Below are 25,521 nucleotides of genomic sequence, written 5' to 3' on the forward strand. Positions count from 1 at the left end.
GCCTGGCGACAGAGCGAGACTCCATCTCAAAAAAAAAAAAAAAAAAGAATGCAGGTCAATTTTATAATCAAAAACTAACATCAGGATGCTTAGGAGATACAGACTGAAACACTTTAGAGTAAGGCACCAATGACTCAACAATAATAAATACATAATACATGTGAATATTTTATCCATGTTATAGAGAGAGGGAGGGAGAGAAACGGGAAAAAGTTTTTTGTGTGTATGTGTGATGGAGTCTCGCTCTTTCGCCCAAGCTGGAGTGCACTGGTGCAATCTTGGCTCACTGCAACCTCCGCCTCGCAGGTTCAAGCGATTATCCTGCCTTGGCCTCCCCAGTACCTGGGATTAAAAGTGCCTACCACAATGCCTGGCTAATTTTTTGTATTTTTGGTAGAAACGGGGTTTCACCATCGTGGCCTGGCTGGTCTCCAACTCCTGGCCTCAGGTAATCCGCCCACCTCGGCCTCCCAAAGTGCTGGGATTACAGGCATAAGCCACCATACCCCACCCTTAGGTCTAAAATGTTTTAAAAATAAAGTTTAAAACATTAAATAAATAAAAATAAAGATCAAATGAAAGACAGTCAAATTCCTCGGAAGCCCACTGTAGATGCAGGTAGCAGAGGCCTGGAAGGACCTGCAGCGTCTGGACAGGGCCTGTGGCAAACCAGAAGGGGCTAGCGTTGAAACCCAGGTTCTAAATGGCTTTATTTTTTCCATGACTTTTTCCCCCTAATATTCAATGTGCTCGCAAGACTGTCGGATCCTAGGGTTTGAATCCACAAAGAATCACAAACGCAGTTTATAGTCTGACCAAGGGACCGAAGAAAGCCTGCGGTTGATCCTGGTGACCCCCAATTGGCGTTTATGGTGCAGCTATGCCATGGCTGGGGGACATGGCTCAAGACAGAGTCCCTCTTCTCTCACGACCCAGCCACAAAGGCTTGCCTGAGTCCTTGGGAAGGTTCCAGATGAGGCTTCCCAACAGACGCTGTCCTCACCTCCGATGATCTGCTCCAATGGCATCTGTGACTCTGCCAAAGCCCTGCTCTCTGGAAAAAGAGCAAACAAAGCAATTTCAGCAAACAGTGGAGGACAGGCCCTGCTCTTACAGGAAGCCCATGTTCACCCAGAAACACATCATCCCGGCCCAGGCACCTCTGGTTTCCTCTACACTCTTCACCCAGGGATATAGGGATAGTTCTACCCAGGTAGGAACAGAGCGGGAAGGAAATTGCTTTTCAGTATTGACAGCTCCCAACATTGAACCAGTGTTGCTTAATTAATGGGAATGCTGACGGGATTCCTCAGGCTCCTCTCCCTCGAGCAAATGGACAACTCCGCCATAGAAACACCGTTGCCTTGGAGGTTAATCCTCAGTTCTCCTTGTCACTGTTTGTCCTTCATCAAAAGAGTAACCCAGTTTCTCTCTCCTTTCAGAGTGTACCCCTTAACTCCTTTTTGAATGAGTAACAAACAGATCAACAGTATCTCCTTGACTTGAGTGATTCTGAATTAACCTCTGCCTAACTTCTGTTTCAAGCCACACATGACCTCACTCACTTCAGAAGGGCCTCCAGCTCCCGCTTAACTCTGCCCACGACAGGTGGCCCCCAGAAGGTGAGGGCCGTGTACAACTGCACCAGGGAGGCCCCTGCCCGGATCTTCTCCAGCGCGTCCTGCCCACTGCTCACGCCACCAACCCCAATTATGGGAACTCGGCCTACAGAGAAGCACATGGTGACACCGTAAAGAAGGATGTGGCTTCCGCCCCAGAGTCCCCCACAATCAAGGCAGATGAGGGAATGATGATTCTCATCAGGACCCAGGAGCCCAAGCCACACGCAGATCTGAAGACACAGATGCCGGAAGCCTTGCCTTGGGTGAGTGCATACATCTCCCGAATGGTTTGAGTTGATAAATCCCGAAGAGGCTTCCCACTCAGCCCTCCCGTTTCACAGCGCAGGGCACCCTGGAGACCAGCAGGGCGACTCACGGTGGTGTTCGTAACAATCAGCCCATCGATGCCCAGCTGCAGTGTGAGATGGAGAAAAAGCCATGAGTCATGGCACCGAAGGACGCAGAGGCGCTTCTTTGGCGGTCAAAGGCAGCAGCCAGGCCAGGTACCCACACCTACAGCCCCCAAAGCAAGAGCTACACCAGACCTTACTACTCATCTTTTCCTCAACAAGTTTTAGAATGAGCCATAACGTGACAACAGCAGCCATCACACACTGACCACCCACAACATTCCCCTAGGACAGGGTCCAGTCCTTAAAACAACCCAATTATAGTGTCTTGTCTGAGGCCCTCGGGTAGTAAGTGGTGGAACCAGGATTTGAACCCATGACGGCCAGGCTCAGGCTATTTCCACTACTCTCCTATGCCACGGAGACCCGCTGTCCAGACAGGCTGGAGAGAGGAGTGAGGGAAAGAATTTTGAGTCCCAGTCAAGACCGGCCAAGGACCCAAGCTCAAGCCTTAACCTTGCTGGATGCAGATGAGGAGAGAGAGGAAGAGGCATGAGAAAAACTCCTTCAAGCATTTATTCCAACATTCGCTTTTGACCACAGGGTGAGTTACACCATGACAGACACCAAACCAGCCTTCAATACCAAGGAGAGGAAATCACAAAGGCTGCCATTCTGGGCTAACCCAGCTGGCCAAACAGCCTCTGCAGACCATGGGAGGCACACCCTGGGCCCGGGCCCTGACTCAAACCTCTTTGACCACACTGGCAATGTCCTCCTTGTCCTGGGCGGTGAGGTCAGGAGCGATCTTCACCAGCACTGCCGGCCTGTGCACTCCCTGCAAGCCGTCCCTCTCCTGCAGCACCTAGGGCGACACATGGCCAGAGCTGGGAACCCTGCAGACCGCAGCCCCGCAGTGCAGCTGTGACCTACAATGCAGGTCAGTCGGTTTCCACAAAAGCAATCAGACTAAAGCAGGAACAATTTCTCCTTTTCAGGAAAGCCAGCCTCAGACATGTGAGGAGCACCATGCAGATGGATCCGATTCCATTCTTTTAGGCCAAGGGATCCCCATGGACATTGGCTAATAGCTTAAGGGTATTTTAGACTTTTCTTTCTTTCTTTTTTTTTTTGAGACAAGGTTGCACTCTGTCACCCACACTGGAGTGTAGTAGCATGATCATGGCTCACTGTAGCCTGCACCTCCCTGGGCTCAAGCAATCCTTCCACTTCAGCCTCCAGAGTACTGGGGACTACAGGTGTGCACTGCCATGCCCAGCTAATTTCTGTATTTCTTGTAAGATGAGGTTTTGCTAAGTTGTCCAGACTAGTCACAAACTCCTGAGCTCAAGTGATCTGCCTGCCTCGGCCTCCAAGTAGCTGGGGCTACAGGCTTGAGCCACTGTGCCTGGCTAATTTTTAAATTATTTGTAGAGACAGGGTCTTGCTCTTTTGCCCAGGCTGGTCTCAAACTCCTGGGCTATAAGTGATCCACCTGCCTCGGCCTCTCATAGTGCTGGGATTGTAGGCATAAGCCACCATGCCCAGCCTTTTTTAGACTTTTATTCCTAAAAGATAACCAGGAAATATTACCACAAGTGCTGGGTGAAGTCCTTCAGTTCACTCAGAGCTCTGGGTGCTAGGGTCAGAGTGACAAATGGGAGAGACGCGGTCTCTGCTCTTACAGACCTCGTGGTTTACAGCAGCAGGGACAGATGATGTGTCACTGTCACGTATAATCAGTGTCATGACAGGGGATCAGAGGGGACCCTGGGAAGGCAGAGCCAGGGGTCCTACTGGTCCAGGTGCTAAGGGCAGCTTCTGAGGGTGATGCTGAAGCTTCGCCCTGGAGAATGAAGAGCGGGTGGGGCAGGCTGGTGGGACGGGGCCTGGAGAAGGGGTGCAGTTGCCCACCTTGGTCAGCAGGCGGCGCAGCTCGGCCTTTCCCTGAAGGCTCCGCAGCCCGGCCGTGTTGGGGCTGGACACATTGACCACCAGGTAGTCGGCCAGCGGGCCCAGCACGCGCACCCCTTCTGCGTAGTCCTCCGCGGCATCCGCTGAGGTCTTGTTCTTCCCCAAGTTGACCCCCAGCGGCAGTCCATCTGCAAACGTTGCTGGTCAGGCCTGCAGCCCGTACACCATTTCCTGTGCCACCTTCTGAGGCTGTCCTTGACCAAACCACCGTGGACAGTCGCGCAGGTCTTCCCTCCAAACCTGACCTGCCCGACACCGGCTGACAGGTGCTCAACTGTGGCCTGGGCCTGCCTGCTGACCAAAACCACTCGCCAGCTTTGTCTAGCAAAGTCTGGGCAGCTACAAGGATGTTTTGCTGCATTTTGTCCTTTTTTTTTTTAAATGTTTCATGGAAAATGGACAAATTAGTGCAAATACTTGTGGGGCAAAAGATGGGCCTCATAAATTGAATAAAACTGAGGACAGAACTCAGTAGGCACGTCAGGCCAGCAACGCTCACCTCAAGGGATGCTTGTTGGCCTTGGCTCAGTTGACTGGATGTACAGTTGCGAAGAAAAAACAAAATGAAAGAATATGTATAAAATTCTGAAAAACAGGCCAGGTGCGGTGACTCACACCTATAATCCCAGCACTTTGGGTGGCCAAGGGTGGAGGATTGCTTGAGCCCAGGAATTCAAGACCAGTCTGGACAACATGGTGAAACCCCGTCTCTACAATTAAAAAACTCAGCCAGGCACGGTGGTGCACAACTGTAGTCCCAGCTACTTGTGAGGCTGAAGTAGGATTGAGGCTCCAGTGAACCGTGATCGCGCCACTGCACTCCAGCCTGAGCAGCAGAGCAAGACTCTGTCTCAAAAAAAGAAATTATATATGTGTGTGTGTGTGTGTGTGTGTGTGTATATATATATATATATACTGGAATTTTTTTTTATTTTTATTTTTTTTTGAGACGGAGTCTCACTGTTGCCCAGGCTGGAATGTGGTGGCACAATCTTGGCTCACTGCAACCTCTGCCCCCTGAATTCAAGCAATTCTCCTGTCACAGCCTCCTGAGTAGCTGGGATTACAGGTATGCGCCACCACACCCTGCTAATTTTGTATTTTTTAGCTGTGAACACTAAGTGCATCCTGAAAGCAAGTGAGGCAGAGGCCACAAAGAACACCCACATTGCCGGAGGCACCTTCAAAAATGCATGTTGTGGCCAGGCGCGGTGGCTCATGCCTGTAATCCCAGCACTTTGGGAGGCCGAGGAGGGTGGATCACAAGGTCAGGAGATCGAGATCATCCTGGCTAACACGGTGAAACCCCATTTCTACTAAATATACAAAAAATTAGCCGGGTGTGATGGCGGGCGCCTGTAGTCCCAGCTACTTGGGAGGCTGAGGCAGGAGAATGGCATGAACCCGGGAAGTGGAGCTTGCAGTGAGCTGAGATCATGCCACCGCACTCCAGCCTGGGAGAGAGCGAGACTCCGTCTCAAAAAAAAATGCACATTGTTTTTGGTTTTTCAGAGAAATGGGATCTCACCATGTTGCCCAGGCTGGTCTTAAACTCCTGAGCTCAAGCAATCCTCCCACCTTGGGCACCCAAAGTATTGAGATTACAGGTGTGAACTGTGTCGAGCCAAAAATGAGCAGTTTCCAAAACAACTCATGAAGAATATTTTCCCAAATGCTAATGTTATCCTTGAGTAGGGAGGTGTATCTGTTTCTTGAACTTTCTTTCTTTACGCTTCTCTGTATTTACTGTCTTCTGTAATTAATGAACATTATTTACACAATAGACGATTAAAAAGGGAGGACAGAGTGGGCCACAGGAAGATGACGTTCAAGTCCTGCTCCCGCCCTCCCTGCCTGTGATCACAGCCCAGCCACTTCGCTTCACTTGCTTTCAGGCCTCCCTAGTTACGGTAACAGGTTACATAACGAGGCAGAGGCAAAGGGAGTATTTGCTAAATTGTGAAATCCAGTTAAACTCTTGGAGGCTGTGTAGGACCAGGAAAATCCCTCTAGGAGAGGTGCCCTGAGGTCCTCAGTGGTTTCTGCTATTGCTCAATCATGTTTATTTCACTAGAAATGTTCCCAGTGTTTCTCCCACATTTCCTCCTAATAAATAAGAAAGGCCCTCTGACACAACCCCACTTTACCTTCTGTGAGCTTGGCCTGCTTCTGCTGTCTGGCCCGTAACCTGTGTTCCACCACTGAAAGCCCGTGACTGTTAAATCCATACCTGCAGAGCCACAAGCAGATGCGAGGGGCAGAGTGAGAGGCACCATAGCCACTTCTGTACACTTAGGACTTTTTAAAACAAGAGAAAAAAAAAAAAATCACAGTCAGTTCTTACACTTCCAGGGTCTAAAGAGTCCTGGGGCTCCTAGAGAACTTGCCAGAACACCATCCAATACCCAGGGGAAAGATTAAAATTTGCAGATGCTCAGCCAACTAGCATTGGAAACAGCCCAGATGCAGCAGCAGCTGCCCCAGACCTGCTGGATCCCCACTCCTTACCCAGCCACTCTGAGAACTGCACGCTCACTTGCCACCTGCGTGGGCTCCCAAACAGCCTCCTGAAGCCCCTGCAGCCACTCCATCTCCCTATAGCTTTCTGCCTGTGAAAATCACCTCTCTTCCTAGCTCAGAGCAAATGCTCCCTCTCCTCCTGCACAAAGCTCCCAGCTGCAAAGAATCCCTCATCCCCCTAGCCTTCATACAGAGCTTTGGACCTACCTTTCTCCTGGCTCGGGATAGACACATACATATGTGCTTAAGGTCCCGTACTAGGTTACAATCTTCTTGAGGGCAAGCAACGTCTCACACCTCTCTCATCCCTCTATCACTGTCACTAGACACTCCCCAAAGGCAGGGACCTCATCCCTCTTTCATCCCTGTATCCCCAGCCCCACTGTGGGTGTTAACTTAGTGGCCAGTCCCCTTCCTCTTCCTCCTTGCCAGTGAAACCCACCTGACCTGATACAGGGTAAAAATGCTAACGACTCCTTTCCCAGCCTTGCTGGCAAGTGAAGCAAAAGTGTGTGCCCAGGTGTAGACAGAGACGCAAGTGAGGCCTACTGGGAGCCTCTGAGAACATCCCCGCCCTTTTTCCTTTCTGCTCTTGAGCATCCGTGTAAGAACATAATACTCGCAGCCGAGGTCGCTCTCTGACAAGCAAAAAGGGAAGGCCCAAAGAAGTTGGACCAGAGTCTCAACACTGCCCTGGTGCTCAACCAACCCTGGACCTGCCCACTGCACCTGTTATGAGAAGAAAATAGTATCAAATGTGCCTGTTGTTTAAGCCACTTTGTTAGAGCCAATAGCATCTATAATAACAGACACACTGGCACACATGTTTGATGACTTAATAACTTAACCCATTCATTCAGCAAGTATTTACAGCACACCCACCACATGCCACACAGCCAGGAGGCCACACACACAGTGCTCACAGCACAATCTCACACCCCTGCTCACCTACAGGATTCACCAAGTACCATCATCCCAGCACCTGCAGTTATCTGTAGCAGCTGAATGATAAGCAAATATATTTTGCCTGGCCAATTCTGAAGATATTGATCCCTACCTGCAATGCAGCAGAAAGATCAATAACTTGACCTCTAATGCTGGAGACTTTCCCTGAAACAAGCACAAGAAAGCAGGAAGCACAGCCAAGTAAATGTCCTACAGGTCCATCTCCCAGGAGGCCACCAGTGACCCCAAAGATGCCCACTGAAATCTCCCCAAAGAGGCTCTTCAAAATCCTCTTACCAAAAAGCAGGCACTTCTTCACCTTTTGGGTTTGCTGCAGTAAAAATTACCCAGGGATGACAAAGGGAAGGGCTTTATACAGTCTAGAAGGATTTCTCTTACTAAGAGCAGCTGTGCATGTTGAATATTACATTCTCCTGTTTGCTAAAGGCTGGGGCTGTGCTGGCCAAAACACATCTGCTGGCCACATGTGGCTACTGGCTGCTGGGAATGCAGTTGGTCCAAAGGGAGAGGTGCTGGAAGTAAAATGCACACTGGCTCTTAAAGACTTGGTACAGGCAAAAGAAGGTAAAAACAGCGAATTAATACTTTTTATGGTGTTTTAAGCACGTTTTTTTAAATACTTGTAACATATTAAATATAACTAAATTATAATTTTAAGTAAGTATCAATTTCACTCATTCTGTTTACTGTGTTAGTGTGGTCACTAGAGCACTTTAAATTACACATGGGCTCATATTACATTTCTCTTGGACAGTGTCGAGTAAGAGCACTGGAGAAACAGCATGGACAGAGCACAAACTCTTAAGTCCAGTAAGCCCAGGCCATGCCCAAGCTCTCCTGCTTATTATCTCCGTGACCAAAGCAGAGTTATTTGGCTCTACGAGCCTCCATCTACACAACTGTTAAATGGACGTAACAAAGCCTGCTTTTCAAGATAGATGCCTGGGGCACACAGTAGATGCTGAACGGGGTTCCTGAACATTCCAAATGACAGAAGAATGTCCATATTGTATGAGAGAAAAAAAACAGAGGCAGATCTTACATCTCTGAAAGCCCAGCTGGAAAGAGGGCATCCCCCATTAACTCTGGGTCGCTCACCTACCTGTTAATGACAGCTTGGTCCTCGGGGAGACGGAAGACTCTGGGTCTGGGGTTTCCTTCCTGAGGTTTTGGAGTCACACTTCCTATCTCAACAAAACCAAAGCCCATCTTATAAAGTCCGTCCACGGCTTCCCCATGCTTGTCAAATCCTGCAGCAATTCCTACTGGATTTCGGAATTTATGGCCCAGAACTCTCACTTCCTGGGAAGAGGAAGACAAAGTCAGAGGCACGCAAGGCTATCCTGGTGTTTCTCAAAGCATGGTTCCTGGCACAGCTACACCAGAATGACCTGGGAAGCTTGTGAAACCTCAGATCCCAGGGCCCACCCCCAAGGTCAAAATCTTTGGGGGAGGAATGGAGCCCTGGGGGAACCTATTTGTAACAGTGCCGGCTCTCCAGGGGACTGTGACGCCTACTCAAGTTTGAAAACCACTGGGCTCTATTATTAGCAAGCCTGGGGGGAGAAATGGTGTTTCCACCGTGGGTTGAACAGGAGACAAGCGCTGTCTTTTCCAATTGTGGTTAAGGTTCATACCTTCTTATCAACTAGCCTTGGTGGGAGAGAGGAGCTCGCTGGTGTCAGGCCCTAGATAGTGCTTCCCTGAAACCAAGGCATGGTAAGCAGCAAAACCCTTTAATCAGCTTAATAAACATCAGCTCCAGCTGTGTCCCTCCTCATCCAGGCTGGTAAGAAGCCCCAGCCACGACCCCCAGCCTCCCACGGGGAACCAGAGGAAGGAAGGTGTTCAGCTGGGCAGAACTGACTAATGGGCTCCAGCGACCTTTCAGGAGACTAGCAAAGGCCTCCCAGGGTGAACACCATGGGATCCTGGAAGCAGGGGTTAAGAGAGATGCTCCAAGAAAGAAGAACAACAAATGAAGGTGAGAATGTTCGCAGCACCTCAGGAGACTGGGAGGCAAGATGTGTGTGGCTGGACTAGGGGCCTTCCTCCAGGACTGCGATTCTCAGCTCCAGCTGTACCACAAAAGCCCCTGGCAGCTTTCAGGCCCCACTCTCAGATGTGGCGGTGAAACTGGTCTGGCACCAGGCCAGGGCATCTGGATACTCCAAATGCAGCCCCAGGGGATTCGAACATGCCTGACATAGGTGGAGGGTGGAGAGCTAAACCAGGAAAGCTGTGAAATCATCAAGAGTCCTGGCTACCAGTTAAAAAGTTTGAGTCACATTCTACCTGAGCTGCTGCAAGCGTGGGCACAGGCAGCGGTGTTTAGGACAACACGCCGAGGTCAGGTTTGCCTGTCTCTGTCATCTGTGTTTTCACAGACAGCCTGCGCCCTCAGGCACACCACACTTCCTTCTAAATTCTCCTCATCGCTGCATCCCACTCATTATTCACTCCCATTCACTCCAGGGCTCTCAAACTAGCAGTCTGGGGTGAGGACGGTTTAACAGAGCGCTCTGTCTGAGCCTACAGTGCCTGTTAGTGCGTGAGCATGGCGAGTCGGGGGAAATGACACATCTGCTCAACCCCATACAAGCAGAGAGTGAAAAGGACTCTAAGGTCAGAGGGGGAAATGTGGTGAAGGCCCCTTTCATTTGTAACAGTGACCCTTCCTCACCAGAGTTCTGAGGGCTTCTTGTTTGCGTTTTCACACTCAGATCATTCTGATGTCCTCCCATTTGGTAAGAAGCCTCTCGAAAGGAAACTGCCGAGACTTCCATGAGGAAGCAGCTTCTATGAGGATGGGGATTCTTCTATTGGGTTTGCTGCACTAAGCCCGGAAGGTTGCATGAAACAGAGGCCCTTAGCCTTCTGCTGACACTGGCCTCTACAGTTAGAGGCTATATCTACACTTCTGCCTACACACCCTCTTCCGGCCCTAAAGGCTTTCCTGGGACTCTAGGCCAAAGATTTCAAGCATGTGGAGAGGGCCCGTGTGCTAAACATGCGGCTGAGTGAGGCTGGGACCCAACGCTCCTGCCTCGCACGGTGCGCAATGACTGGCAGTTTCCCCATTTAGCCGAGGGGAAGACTGAGCTACCTGCAACCTCAGCAAGGCAGGACAGCGGCCAAGGGGCGGGAAGCCAGCTGTCAGACTCCGTGGGTTTGCATCCTGGTCCTGCTACCTCCTAGCTGTGTGACTGGAGTTCCTTTTTGTATTCCTTACTCTGTTTCTTGGTTTCCTGATCCATGGCTGGGGATGGTAACAGGATCCAGCTCATGCAGTAGCTGGGAGGATCAAACAAGAACATCGCCTAACACAATCCCATATATGTAATAGATCATCATCATTGCTAATTACATGACACAAAAAAATAATGCTCAGACTGAATTCCAAATCCCCACTGCTCACTTGGGGTTATGGTGTTCAAAAAGATCAGTCCTAGCTGAGTTTAGGGGACTTCAGCCTTCGCCTTTGTATTTAATGCACAGGGTATCCAGGAACACCTACCAGCATGTCAGAGTCTTGAAATCTGGCCCGTGGAAGGAGCCCCAGGGAGGTGAAGCGAACGGCTAGTCTGTGGGCTGACTCCGGATCCAGCAGCCCCTGCAGAGCTGGCATCAGGTGTTCAGCATAGAAACGCTCATCTCCCGTGGCCATCAGGTAGGAGGCAAAGAGAAGTCCTCCACCCCCCAGGATGACCACAGCATCCTGGGCCCGCTTCTGCAAAAAAAGAGCCTATTAGGGGGTCCCTCCGGGCCAGGCTGCAGCACCCTCCCTGAGCCCTTCACACCCAGGCACGCAGAGGACCTAACGGCAGGTCACATGAAACAGACGCCCTTAGCCTTCTGCTAACACTGGCCTCTACAGTCAGAGGCTGTATTGACACTTCTGCCTACACCTCTTCAGGCCCTAAAGGCTTTCCTGGGACTCCAGGCCAGAAATTTCAAGAGGGACCATCCTGTCCCCTAGGGGGATTGTGGTGGATACTGCTGCTGGTTACAGCTAGAGGGTAATGCTAATAGATGTGGTGGGCAGGAATCCGTAAAGTCAGACATCCTTCTCATCTTGAGACTATCTGACATGAACTGTCCCATTTCCTGTGTGACTTTTGAACATCCTACTGACATTCGTGTGGGTAAAAAATCGTATGTTCATATTATCTGAGCCAAACTATATTTTACCGTATAAACTGTCTTTCTTGACCTCCTGGTCTCAAGCGATCCTCCCACCTCAGCCTCCCCAAATAACTGGGACCACAGGTACATGCCACCAAGCCCAGCCAATTTTTTGAAGAGATGGAGTCTCGCTATGTTGCCCAGGCTGGTCTAGAACTCTTGGGCTCAAGTAGTACTCCTGCGTTGGCCTCCCAAAGTGCTGGGATTACAGCATGAGCCACAGTGCCCAGCCTTCACATGGTTTTCACATACAGTACAAGTATCTTGTAAATTGAGGGACAACTATACAGTGTCATATAGAACATTCCCAAGAATTGTTCATTTCAGAAAATCTCATTGGGAATGGCACAGTGCTTTGCTGGGGTGTTTGATAATATAACATACCTGTGCACTTGCATTCTTTTTTTTTTTTTTTTTCGAGACGGAGTCTCGCTCTTGTCGCCCAGGCTGGAGTGCAGTGGCCGGATCTCAGCTCACTGCAAGCTCCGCCTCCCGGGTTTATGCCATTCTCCTGCCTCAGCCTCCAGAGTAGCTGGGACTACAGGCGCCCGCCACCTCGCCCGGCTAGATTTTTTGTATTTTTTAGTAGAGACGGGGTTTCACCGTGTTAGCCAGGATGGTCTTGATCTCCTGACCTCGTGATCCGCCCGCCTCGGCCTCCCAAAGTGCTGGGATTACAGGCTTGAGCCACCGTGCCCGGCCGCACTTGCATTTCTAAGTAGAGGCTTAAACACAACTATCTCACTAGGGGAGTCAGCAATATTTACATATTGAAATACATGTAATTTTATTAATATAAACTACTTTTAAATTTTCTCCTTTATATTCCACTTAGGGTATTAATTATGCTGGCTTTTAAAAATTGCACACAGCTTGGCCGGGCGCGGTGGCTCAAGCCTGTAATCCCAGCACTTTGGGAGGCCGAGACGGGCGGATCACGAGGTCAGGAGATCGAGACCATCCTGGCTAACACGGTGAAACCCCGTCTCTACTAAAAAATACAAAAAAAAAAAAACTAGCCGGGCGAGGTGGCGGGCGCCTGTAGTCCCAGCTACTCGGGAGGCTGAGGCAGGAGAATGGCGGGAACCCGGGAGGCGGAGCTTGCAGTGAGCTGAGATCCGGCCACTGCACTCCAGCCTGGGCGACAGAGCAAGACTCCGTCTCAAAAAAAAAAAAAAAAAAAAAAAAAAATTGCACACAGCTAGACTCATGCTTAGTGACTCATGCTTGTAATCCCAGCACTTTGGGAGGCTGAAGTGGGAGAACTGCTTGAGTTCAGGAGTTTGAGACCAGCCTGGGCAACATAGTGAGACCCCATCTCTACAAAATATAAAAAATTAGCCAGGCATGGTGATGCACCTGTGGTCTCAGCTACTTGGGAGGTAGAAGTGGGTGGATCCCTTGAGACCAGGATGTCCAAGCTGCAGCGAGCCGGCATCGCGCCACTGCGCGATCGACCCACCTGCGCGACGGAGTGAAGACTCTCTCAAAAATGTATACATACAAAGATATTATACATATATTCCATTTCAGGGGGTGTAAAATATAAAACAGAAGCTTCAGATCTTATTGGATCAAAAGTGGTTCACAATGCTTTTCTCTAATTATCACTGTCAGATGCTGAGTTATTCATTCATTAGTTCAGTCATTCATCAAATACTGATTGAGCAAAGATGGCAAAACAGATCTTGCCCCTACCCTCATGGAGAGTGTGATCTTATGAAGCAACAGATGGAAATCAATGATCATGCAAATATGTAGTCATGGCAACTGTGATGAAGGATAAAAAGTATAAGGTAATGAAAGTATTCAACCTAATCTTAGAGGTAAGGAAAGGCTTCCTTAAGGAAATGACTTAAAGCTGATACTCAAGGGATAAACAAGTTGTTGGGAGTCTCTCTGAACCTATTCTGGTTCAATTATTTTAAAAAAGTTAACCAGAAGGCAGTAGGGAGAGGAAAAGTGTAAAGGCTCTCTCAGTAGCAGAAGAGAATGAGAAAGGGAGAAAGTATGGAACAGAGGAGTGAGGGAAAGTAAGGCTTAAGAAGAAACAAGAGAAAAGAGCAGGAGTTTGGCCAAAATCAAGATGTGGGTTTCATTCCCTAAGCCAGGAAATGACATGATCAGATTTGCTTTTAAAGATCCTTCCAAACTGCTAAAGAGATGTAGATCAAATATTCATTGGCTGGGTGCGGTAGCCCACGCCTGTAATCCCACCACTTTGGGAGGCTGAGGCGGGAAGATACCTTGAGGCCAATAGTTCTAGACCAGCCTGGGCAACACAGTGAGATTCCATCTCTCTCCATATATTTATTTTAAAAAGAGACTCAGGCCGAGCGCGGTAGCTCACGCCTGTAATCCCAACACTTTGGGAGGCTCACGAGGTCAGGAGTTCGAAACCAGCCTGACCAAAATGGTGAAACCCCGTCTCTACTAAAAATACCAAAATTAGCCAGGCGTGGTGGCGCGCGCCTGTAATCCCAGCAACGCAGGAGGCCGAGGCAGGAGAATCGCTTGAACCCGGGAGGCGGAGTTTGCAGTGAGCCAAGATCGCTCCACTGCACTCCAGCCTGGGCGACAGACTGAGACTCCGTCTCAAATGAATAAATAAAGAGACTCAAGGTTTTCATTGCCTCCCTTGGAGACCGTACGCCTCCCCGCCCCAACCCCATGCCAATCAACAAATATTTGAACACCTACTACATACGGGGATACAACTAAGAACTTTAAACATAGAGCCCCCGGCCCTAACAAAACTTTACCTAAAAGGACTGGGACCATGTCCTACTCTAGTTTCATTCCCCATTGGATCCTGCACACAACGCTAGGCGGTCATGTGTTCACTAGGCATCCCTGTGCCAGGCTCAAAAACATGGCCCAGGCGCAGACACTCAGATCAGCACCCATCCAGACCTGCAGGCGCTGTATGCTGCGCCTGACCGAGTCCACGTGCAAATGCACACGCACGAGCATTTACAGGCGCCCCCGCAAACACGCACACGTCCTAGGGGGGCCCACACTCCCGGAGCCGCCTTCGGTCCATGCTTCGCCCGGTCTGACTCTCCGTTCTTGCCCGCCCGGGTCCCCGGTCCCCGGTCCCCGATCCACACTGCTCACTCGCGGGACTCACTTTCAGGTGTCTCCACGCCATGCTCCTTCCGTCAATTAGCCCGCCCCTGTCTCCGTTCCATTGGAGAAGATGGCAGCGGCCCCTCCTATCTCCGCCCCTTAGCCGCCAGTCCACCAATCGCCGGGAAGAAGGGTTGAGCGGTCGCCTCCGCGCCGCAGGGAAGGCCCGGCATCACCCCCAGGTTCTGGTTGGGTGCGCGTGCGCAGTAGCGGCGGCTACACCTCTTCCGCCCGCCCTGCTCGCGTTCTGCCGCTTGGTCGCCGGCGGTTGGAAGAGAACTTAGTGCGCGGGATTTGTCTGTGGTACCGCAGCGTCGAATCCGAGAGTCCGCTAGGAGTCGGGGCTCTGTGAGAAAGACAGGTGTTGAGGTCGTGCCACACACCGCTGCCTTTCTGCCGGGGCCGCGTCGTGACTTTTGTGGGCCCCTTCCTGAAATTGTTTTAGTATAGACGTCAAAACGCTGTGTTTCACACCAGAAATATTTGTACAGTTTTTATCACTTTAAAAAATAAATTTTACTGCTGTGTTGATATAAAGATGAATATGTTAATATATAAAGTTTTTCAACTTGAAAGTTGATTTTTCTTAAGGTTTTTTAAGGAAATTAAAACATTTTCTTGAGGCTCAATGGCTCACGCCTGTAATCCCAGCACTTTGGGAGGCCGAGGCAGGCGGATCACTTGAGGTCAGGAGTTCGAGACCTGGTCAACACCCAAAACCCCGTCTCTACTAAAAAAAAAAATACAAAAAATTAGCCGGATGTAGTGGCGGGCGCCTCTAATCCCAGCTACTTGGGAGGCTGAGGCAGGAGAATCGCTTGAACCCAGGAGGTGGAGGTTGCAGTGAGCCAAGATCACACCACTGCACTCCAGCCTGGGCGACAAAGGGAGACTCTGTCTCAAAAACAAAGAAAAACAACAACAAAAAAAAAAGTTTTCTTGAGACCCTAAAAGTGTCAGAGGCCCTTCCCTGGCCCTGCGCCTGTTATGCCTCCTGGAGAAAGTGTCCCTGGTTAAACCTCGGCATTCTGGTGCAACAGATGTGGAGGTGTTTTTTTTATCTGTTTCTAATCAAGACCCTGAGTGTGCAGCCCTGTTGGAGTGTGGTTTACTGCGGTGATTTTTATTTTTATTTTTATTTATTTATTTATTTATTTTTTGAGACAGAGTCTTGCTCTGTTGCCCAGGCTGGAGTGCAGAGGCGCCATCTCGGCTCACTACAAGCTCCGCCTCCCGGGTTCGTGCCATTCTCCTGCCTCAGCCTCCTGAGTAACTGGGACTACAGGGACCCGCCACCATGCCCAGCTAATTTTTTGTATTTTTAGTAGAGACGGGGTTTCACCGTGTTAGCCAGGATGGTACTGTGGTGATTTATGATGACCTAATGTGTCACTGTGTAGTCCTCTGAAGCAATCGCGCCCTCACCAAAAATTTTGAAATGTCTTACCTAATGATGTCCTAATTGTTGGAGAATAGCCTTTGTAGACTTAGGTGTCAACAGCATTAATCAGATACTTATTGTTTGGAGGCTCTACACCCATCCGTGTCATTTGTGTCCAGTTGCAGTGTTCCCGCCATCAGCTGAAATAGCTGGGTTATTGTAGCAGAAATTAGAGCAAAAGAAAGGTGTATGAAACATCTTGAGTCAAGCCATTTTTGAGCTTCATCAACCGTATGAAGCTATCAAATTGGAACAAATTCACAGACCCATTTACATGCTAGGTGTTTCAGTCTACATGCAATAGAAGTCATTGAAAGCATTTATCAAGGTAAAAGTTATGCTTATCAACCTGTCTTCCCTTTACACTTTAATGGAACAAGTTAATTCAGCATACCTTAGTCAACATAAATGATTACTCGTCTGGGACAAAAGGCTACTTACATGTTGATCCTCAGTTCTGAGCACTCTCTCACCAACTTTTTGATCGTTTAAATTAAAACTTTTATTGATAGAGTGCTTGTGTCTTAGATAAAGCATGTATTGAAAGAGTATATACAAGTACTTTACCCTTTATGAAAAGGATTGAAATGAAATTACAGCACTGTGTAAGATACCTGATTTGACTTTCAGAGATTTCATCAACATCAGATTTCATTTAAAAATGCTTGAAATGGTCCCAGCCAGTCCGGAGGCTGCGACTGTGGAAGTATCACCTGTGGAGAAACTGCAAAGATGCTGTCCGTGTGTGCCACAGCGGCCGTGGCCTGCGACCTCCCTCGGTGGGCGGGACTGGTCTCCAGAAATGCTTTGGGTTCATCTTTCATTGCTGCAAAGAACCTCCATGCCTCTAACACTCATCTTCAGAAGACTGGGACTGCTGAGATGTCCTCTATTCTTGAAGAGCCTATTCTTGGAACTGATACCTCTGTTGACCTTGAAGAAACTGGGCGTGTCTTAACTATTGGTGATGGTATTGTCCGTGTACATGGGCCGAGGAATGTTCAAGCAGAAGAAATGGTAGAGTTTCCTTCAGGCTTAAAGGATATGTCCTTGAACTTGGAACCTGACAATGTTGGTGGTGTAGTGTTTGAAAATAATAAACTAAGGAAAGAAGTGTAGTGAAGAGGACAGGAGCCATGGTGAACATTCCAGTCAGTGAGGAGCTACTGGGTCATGTAGCTGATGTTCTTGGTAATGCTACTGATGGAAAGGGTCCAGTGGGTTCCAAGACCCATAGGCAAGTTGGTCTGAAAGCCCCCAGAATCATTCCTCGAACTTCAGTGTGGGAACCAGTGCTGACTGGCATTAAGGCTGTGGATAACTTGGTGCCAGTTGGTCGTGGTCAGCATGAGCTGATTATTGGTGACCAACGGACTGGGAAAACCTCAATTGCTATTGACACTATCATTAACCAAAAACGTTTCAATGTTAGATCTGAAGAAAAGAAGAAGCTGTACTGTATCTATGTTGCTATTGGTTGAAAGAGATCCACTGTTGCTCAGTTGGTGAAGAGACTTACAGATGCAGATGCCATGAAATACACCATTGTGGTGTCAGCGATGGCCTCAGGTGCTGCCCCACTTCAGTACCTGGCTCCTTACTCTGACTGTTCCATGGGAGAGTATTTTAGAGACGATGGCAAATATACTTTGATCATCTATGACGACTTACCCAAACAGGCTGTTGCTTACTGTCAGATGTCTCTGTTGCTCCACCGACCGCCTGGTCGTGAGGCCTGTCCTGGTGATGTGTTCTACCTACACTCCAGGTTGCTGGAGAGAGCAGCCAAAATGAACAATGCTTTTGGTGGTGGCTCCTTGACTGCTTTGCCAGTCATAGAAACACAGGCTGGTGATGTGTCGGCTTACATTCCAGCAAATGTCATTTCCATCACTGACAGACATATCTTCTTGGAAACAGAATTGTTCTACTAAGATATCCGCTCTGCCATTAACATTGATCTGTGTATGTCTTGTGTTGGATCTGCTGCCCAAACCAGGACTATGAAGCAGGCGGCAGGTACCATGAAGCTGGAATTGGCTCAGTATCATGAGGTTACTGTTTCTAATCAAGACCCCGAGTGTGCAGCCCTGTTGGAGTGTGGTTTACTGTGGTGATTTTTTTTTTGAGACAGAATCTTGCTCTGTTGCCCAGGCTGGAGTGCAATGGTGCAATCTCGGCTCACTACAAGCTCCACCTCCCAGATTCGTGCCATTCTCCTGCCTCAGCCTCCTGAGTAGCCCAGTTTGGTTCTGACCTCAATGCTCCCACTCAACTCTTGAGTCGTGGTGTGCATCTGAGTTGCTGAAGCAAGGACAGTGTTCTCCCATGGTTACTGAAGAACAAGTGGCTGTTATCTGTGTGGGTGTAAAGGGGGTATCGTGATAAACTGGAGCCCAGCAAGGTTACAAAATTTGAGAATGCTTTCTTGTCTCATGTTGTCAGCCAGCACTAAGCCCTGCTGGGCACTATCAGGGCTGATGGAAAGATCTCAGAAGACTCAGATGCAAAGCTGACGGAGATTGTAACAAACTTCTTGGCTGGATTTGAAGCTTAAACTCCTGTGGATTCACATCAAATATCAGTTCAGTTTTGTCATTGTTTGTTCTAGTAAATTAGTTTCTTTGTAAAAGGGTTACTCTCATACTCCTTATGTACAAAAATCAAGTTAAAAAGTTTCCATAATGGATTAAAAAAAAAAAAAAAGAGGAGAGTTCCGGGGACCAGGCGGCCGTCACAGTTGAGCACAGCTGCTCCGTGTTGGAGTCCCTGCACCGCCGCCAGGATCGTGGTGTTCTACTTCACCAGCAGCAGCGTTAATTCATCTGCCTGCACTATTTACATGGGAAAGGATAAATGTGAAATAGAGACAGGGTTTCACCATTTTGGCCAGAATGATCTGGATCTCCTGGCCTTGTGATCCACCCGCCTCAGCCTCCCAAAGTGCTGGGATTACAGGCGTGACCCACCACGCTTGCCCTTGAGATTTATATCTCTCCTACTAACCCATAAATCATCATGAAGATCTGATCAAGCATGATTGGCCTCAAGATATCTGGTTTCATGTGGCCAAACTCTCTTTGACTCATGTATACCTTCGGTTGCACAAGGGAGAGAATATAGAAGACATTCCAAAGGAAGTGCTGATGGACTGTGCCCACCTTGTGAAGGCCAATAGCATTCAAGGCTGCAGGATGAACAACATTAATGTGGTATATATGCCGTGGTCTAATCTGAAGAAAACAGCTGACGTGGATGTGGGGCAGAGAGTATTTCACAGGCAGAAGGATGTAAAAATTGTGACAATGGAGAAGAAAGTAAATGAGATCCTAAACCGATTAGAAAAAAGCAAAGTGGAGCAGTTCCCAGACCTAGCAGCAGAGAAAGAACTCAGAGATTGTGAAGAGAGGAATGAGAAAGAAGCCCAAATTCAGGAAATGAAAAAGAGAAAAAGAAAAAATGAAGAAGAGAGAAATGGATGAACTTAGGAGCTATTCATCACAAATGAAAGTTGAAAATATGTCTTCGAATCAGGACGGCAGTGATTCAGATGAGCTCATGTAAAAGGAGAACAGGACCTTTGACAGATGTGAATGTAGAGACAATTGCAGACCTTTTGGTTTCATCTGTGTTCTGAAGTATAAAATACAACCAAAATTCTACCTTCATCCTACCCAGAAATGATTGATTTTGGAGTTTTAAAAAAATTTTACCTTTTTTGCTGACAGAAAAGGATCAGAGATGTATAAAATAGTTGAACTTGACTGCATATAACTTAAAGTGAAAATGTTTTGGCTAGAACATGTCTTGGTACCTTGTGAAAGCCAGCTGCCCTTGTTCTTGAGATAGACTTTAAAACGAACTAACTCTGAAAAGTACTTCTGTTGCTGTGGTCTATCCCTGAAAACAGGTGTCTTGAAACACTTTTCATATTCTTAAAATAATCTTCACTTCTGTTAAGAAGACATGTTGATGGGTAATTATGCGAATGTTTCCCTGTCCCTGATTTCCCGGTGAGAAAAAATGGTGTATGAGTTTTGAAAAAGAGATTTCCAGAAGATTGTTGGCTTCAGTATTCACATTCCGTCGTGTCATCTGGGTCTGTTAGTATAGTGACCCTGCGCGCAGCCTGTCCCAGCTTTTACGTCCTTGCTTCCTCTGAGCAGGGGACTCCATCTTAGTATCATCATATTTAAATAAATCGATGGTGTTCATCAAGGTGGGGCCTGTGGCAGTTGTTGCCTGAGCACCAGGTCACCCAAGTCACCTATGCAACAACTTCTGGGCTCAGGAGTCATTTCTCAGCACTGAGGATAAAATAGGAAGGAATGCTCTGTTGATCATTTGGGAGATGTGGGTTACCTCATTGGTGCCTTGGGATGCAGCATGAAGCAGAAGTCCATATTGCAATTATGATTTTAGAAGGAACTAAGCATTTCACCAGCCAGCCAAGTAATTATTTTCTTTACCTTGAAATCATATTTGAGTTGTAACCCCGGAGTTCAGTTTCTCATTGTAAATTCAGTAACTTACTGTATAACATTACTTCTCACTTGAACCTTTCACTATCTGTTGTGATTCTGAGCAGAAGATGTCTTTTGATTGCAGTATGTAAGGCAACCTCTGTAGAAGGAGACAAAACAAGGAGAAAGAGAACAAAGCCTGCAGGACTAGAGGCATACAGATGGACGTTTTACTCACACCCACAGCAGCAAGAATGACCTCCTGCAGCATATACTCCACCTGTAATAGCACTTTGGAACTGTGGGCAAAACCAAAAGGCTAGTGTTTCCATTTAAGTATGGGGTTGAACTGGAAAATTCCCTGAGGCATAATTCATTGCCCAAATTTTGAGAGGGTGTAGAAGATGACTTTAGAAATGAGTGGTTTTGTGTGTGTGTCTAATGATACTCAGCCTGACGTTCTGCAATTTTAAACGTTATAATCAAGTATCATTTTTTAATCTGGAAAAAAAGCTTGAAACATATGTGTGGATGTATCATGTATTTATTTTTGTACGTATATAAAGATGTTTAGAAGTTAAGGCTCTGTGAACTTTGAAAACAAAAGCATCCCGCATCCAGATGATTCCATTGCCACACACTCTTGTAAGGGTGGACTACTCTGCTCAGAAAACTTCCAAATAAACCGCAAATCCTTTTTCCTGGCATTGGAAACACTCCTATTTTCTGGTTACAGTTCCCACTATGTTCCACCAAGTACCCCCTACACACACACACACACACACACACACACACACAGACACACACACACACGTATTTCTTTCTCTTTATCAATACCTTCCACTTTCCCACCTCTGTGTATTTATTCACAGCAACTCCTCTGCCAAGATGTCCATTTCATCTGTCTAAATATTGCCATCTTTATGTGTTCATTCCAAAAGCTGGAAATAATTTCTTCCTTATCTGAACCTTCACAGCAGCACCTAAGCTGTCCCTCTAGGCTGGCACTCTTCACTGCCTATATTAATTACAATTATTATGCCTTTTCTTCCTTAATTGGACATTTTGAAAGTGAGGATCATACTGTATTTATCTTTCATTTGATTGCTGCAGTGTTTTGGTTTTTTTGGTTTGGGGGCTTTTTTTTGAGACAGAGTCTTGCTTTGTCGCCCAGGCTGGAGTGCGGTGGCTCTATCTCAGCTCACTGCAACCTCCACCAACTGGTTCAAGTGATCCTACTGCCTCAGCCTCCCAAGTAGCTGGGATTACAGGCACGGGCCACCACGCCCAGCTAATTTTTGTATTTTTAGTAGAGACGGGGTTTCACCGTGTTGGCCAGGCTGGTCTTGAGCTCCTGACCTCAAGTGATCTGCCCACCTCGGCCTCCCAAAGCGCTGGGATTACAGGTGTGAGCCACCGGCCTTGGCTGATTACTGCAGTGTTTTCCAAACAGGATGTATTCTTGCAGTCTGTGTTTTAGAGAATTTCATAATATTGGTGGCCACTTCTGTACTGATTTTTAGAGTAACATAAGCATCATTTGCACTATCTGGATAGCCATCTTAACCCTGAAACCTGCCAGGCAGTTCAGTGCCCACATTTGCTTGAGTTTATGATCACTTTTTGGCACCAAGAAAGAACCAGCTGTAATCCACGGGGTGGGTATGCAACAGGTGGAGACCAAATGACCTGCTGTGTGAACAAAGGGCTTTTTTGTTGCTTTTTTTGTTTGTTTTTTTAGTGAGTCAAATAAAAAAACGTGTTATCAGAACTGAATCCTCCCCATATCATAAAATAGCATGCATGCCAGATTCAAAGGAACCTGAGTAGTCATAGGCCAGAACCCTGTTTGTCTGCTATTGAACTTGGCAAAACTTGGATCTCATTGGTTTTCAGTTTTGTTTGTATTTACTTTGTATTCATTCTTCCATTTAATATTGTTTGGTTTTTATGACTGTGTAAGAGCTTTAAGATAAAGTTCATGAACCAGGGGCGGTGGCTCACACCTGCAGTTTGAGAAGCCAGGGTGAGAGGATTGTTTGAGTCCAGGAGTTCAAGTGTGCACTGAGCTATGATCATGCTACTGCCCTCCGGCCTGGGTGGCATAATGAGACCCCATATCAAAAAAAAAAAAAAAAAGAGTTTATGTCTAGTTCTGTTTGCATGTACTTAAGAGACAGAATACAGTAATTTAAATCAGTCCTGGCGGTAGCAGAGATATAGGATGAACAAGTCGAGAGATTTAATGTACAACCTGAGGACTACAGGTAATAAAGCCGTACAGTAGACAGGATTCATGCTGGATGAGATTTTAGCTGCTCTTGCCACAAAAAACAAAAAAAGTGGGTAACTAATGTGAGGTGTTGAATATGTTTGTTTTACTATAGTAACCTTCTTAATATCTATATGTATCCCATAACATCATGCTGTGTGCCTTAAATATACACAATGCAGTTTACTTTTTTTTAAAATGAGGCCAGGTGCAGTGGCTCATGTCTGTAATCCCAGCACTCTGGGAGGCCAAAGTGGGTGGATCACCTGAGGTTAGGAATTTGAGACCAGTCTGACCAACATGGTGAAACTCCATCTCTACTAAAAATACAAAATTAGCCGGGTGTGGTGGCACATGCCTGTAATTCCAGCTACTTAGGAGGCTGAGGCAGGAGAATCGCTTGAACCCAGGAGGCGGAGGTTGCAATGAGCTGAGATGGCACAATTGCACTCCAGCCTGGGCAGCAAGAGCAAAACTCTGTCTCTAAGAAAAAAAAAAAATCAATCCTAGAGGGTCTGCAAGAATGACTTTCTTTAAAATATATATATATGGGCCGGGCACGGTGGCTCAAGCCTGTAATCCCAGCACTTTGGGAGGCCGAGGCAGGAGGATCACGAGGTCAGGAGATCGAGATCATCCTGGCTAACATGGTGAAACCCCGTCTCTACCAAAAAAATACAAAAAACTAGCCGGGTGAGGTGGCGGGCACCTGTAGTCCCAACTACTCGGGAGGCTGAGGCAGGAGAATGGCGTGAACCCGGGAGGCGGAGCTTGCAGTGAGCTGAGATCCGGCCACTGCACTCCAGCCCAGGCCACAGAGCGAGACTCCGTCTAAAAAAAAAATATATATATATATATATGTGTGTGTGTATATATATATATATATGACTGAGTGTGGTGGCTCACACCTGTAATTCCCCAACTTTGGGAGGCCGAGGCGAGCAGATGTCTTGAGCCCAGCAATTCGAGACCACCCTGGGCAACACAGCAAGACACTATCTCTAAAAAAAAAAAAAAGAAGAAGAATTAGGTGGGTGTAGTGGTGTGCTCCTATAGTCCCAGCTACTCAAGAGGCTGAGGTGGGAGGATTGATCACTTGAGCCTGGGAGGTCGAGGCTGCAGTGAGCTGAGATCATGCCACTGCACTCCAGCCTGGGCAACAGAATGAGACCCTGTCTCAGAAAAGAAAAAGCTATACTTATTAATTTTTAGCCACAATAACTTAGATGTTAGATATTCATCATCCTCTACCCAGTGCAGTTTAGACTCAGCTTTATAATCTATCTCTACTTGCTAAAGTCATATTTAGTAGGTAGACACAGATGGTGGGGCCCCAGACACAAAGGGCCATTGCTTTATTGATCTCTGCTATTTGTTTTCAGCTTGTAGGAACTGCACCTGGGTCCTCAAAACAAAACCTTTTGTATCCTTGGTAAATTGTTCCCAACTCATAAAAGAAGAACACTAATAAGACAAACCCGTCTATATATATATTTAAAGGGTCAGGCAGCTGCTAAACCCCCACACTTTTTCTTGCTGCAATTCAGAGAACATGTTCTTTAAAGGAGGAAGCTGGCTTTGGTTATACATCAGAACAAGTATCATTCTAGGAAGTGAACTAAACAGCCCAGGGCCACATAGGCAAAATAATTGTTACCAGTTTAACAGAATTCACTGCAGCTTTGAGGAAGCAGAGCATTACTGTCACGGGCAGAGAGGATTCCTAGCTGATATTTGGAACCAGGAAGTTCAAGATCTCATCCGGGACTTTCTGGAAGAAGGAAAGAAGTGGTGGATTGGGCAAAATGTAATGCCACTGAAAAAGCATCAAGATGAAAAATACCCAGGTAAGACTCTAGGGTTTGATGTTTACGAAGGAAACTTTCTTATATTTTATTCTGAGACAGAAAAAAGAAAAGAAAATCTTAATCTTTCTGCTTTTGTACACAGAAAAACCAGTCACTTTACTTCATTACCATCTTTCCTTTGAAATATTTCCATTTTGTGCTACAGCCTTTGATTTGTCCATGTAGCAAAAGTGATGCGATTTTTCCTAGAACCCATCTAAAGTTAACTTAGCTAACCTTCCACTAAAAGAATTGTGCTAGGTTCGAAAGACAGAAACCTTTGATGGTCATTTTTTTCCTAATAAACATCTCTTCATTATTCTGATCTCCAAGTTTTCTAACACAAAACTAAGAGGAAAATTATCTACCTATTGTCTTTCTTACAATGTTTTCAAAGCTATGCACCATAATCTTGAAGTTTTAGAGACAAATCCAAGCCATTATTATATCATTCTCATCATCCTCATTAATGTGTAGGTAAAGTAATATTAAGCCTCGTGGTAAGGAACACATACGAAAAAAATAAACTGTAATGTATGGGAGGAAATTCTACATTTTTATCTATTGGAAGCCAACCAAATTTGGCTTTCATATTTACTTTTTAAAAATGCCTGGCAAGGCGGGCGCAGTGGCTCACGCCTGTAATCCGAGCACTTTGGAAGGCGGAGGTGGATGGATCACCTGAGGTCAAGAGTTCGAGACCAGCCTGGCCAACACGGTGAAACCCCATCTCTACTAAAAATACAAAAATT

At 47.2% G+C, this 25,521-nt stretch overlaps 2 protein-coding genes and 2 pseudogenes across 3 annotated transcripts in view; 3 read left to right on the plus strand and 1 right to left on the minus strand.

Annotated features, from left to right (window-relative positions):
- Window positions 1-141: 141 nt before the first annotated feature.
- DHODH (dihydroorotate dehydrogenase (quinone)) lies at window positions 142-14,938 on the minus strand. Its single transcript, XM_033218865.1, has 9 exons — window positions 14,748-14,938; window positions 10,950-11,162; window positions 8,535-8,734; window positions 6,094-6,176; window positions 3,887-4,074; window positions 2,724-2,837; window positions 1,881-2,034; window positions 1,566-1,725; window positions 142-1,054 (listed from the first exon to the last, which is right to left on the minus strand). Exons 1-9 carry the CDS (start codon window positions 14,766-14,768, stop codon window positions 1,000-1,002), a joined length of 1,188 nt encoding a protein of 395 aa, XP_033074756.1. The 5' UTR covers window positions 14,769-14,938; the 3' UTR covers window positions 142-999.
- Window positions 14,939-16,870: 1,932 nt separating this feature from the next.
- Window positions 16,871-18,876, plus strand: LOC117088000 (annotated as a pseudogene). Its single transcript, XR_004438966.1, has 2 exons — window positions 16,871-18,269; window positions 18,425-18,876. The product of XR_004438966.1 is annotated as an ATP synthase subunit alpha, mitochondrial-like (transcript).
- A 358-nt stretch (window positions 18,877-19,234) lies between these two features.
- Window positions 19,235-19,751, plus strand: LOC117087999 (annotated as a pseudogene).
- Window positions 19,752-24,474: 4,723 nt separating this feature from the next.
- PKD1L3 (polycystin 1 like 3, transient receptor potential channel interacting) overlaps window positions 24,475-25,521 on the plus strand; it is an 88,120-nt gene continuing 87,073 nt past the window's right edge. The window contains 1 exon segment of the mRNA XM_033218866.1: window positions 24,475-24,769. Within this exon segment, the coding sequence (XP_033074757.1) occupies window positions 24,475-24,769 (295 nt within the window).

This window comes from Trachypithecus francoisi, unplaced genomic scaffold (assembly GCF_009764315.1).
Source record: "Trachypithecus francoisi isolate TF-2019V2 unplaced genomic scaffold, Tfra_2.0 Lachesis_group10, whole genome shotgun sequence".
Classification (NCBI taxonomy): domain Eukaryota; kingdom Metazoa; phylum Chordata; class Mammalia; order Primates; family Cercopithecidae; genus Trachypithecus; species Trachypithecus francoisi.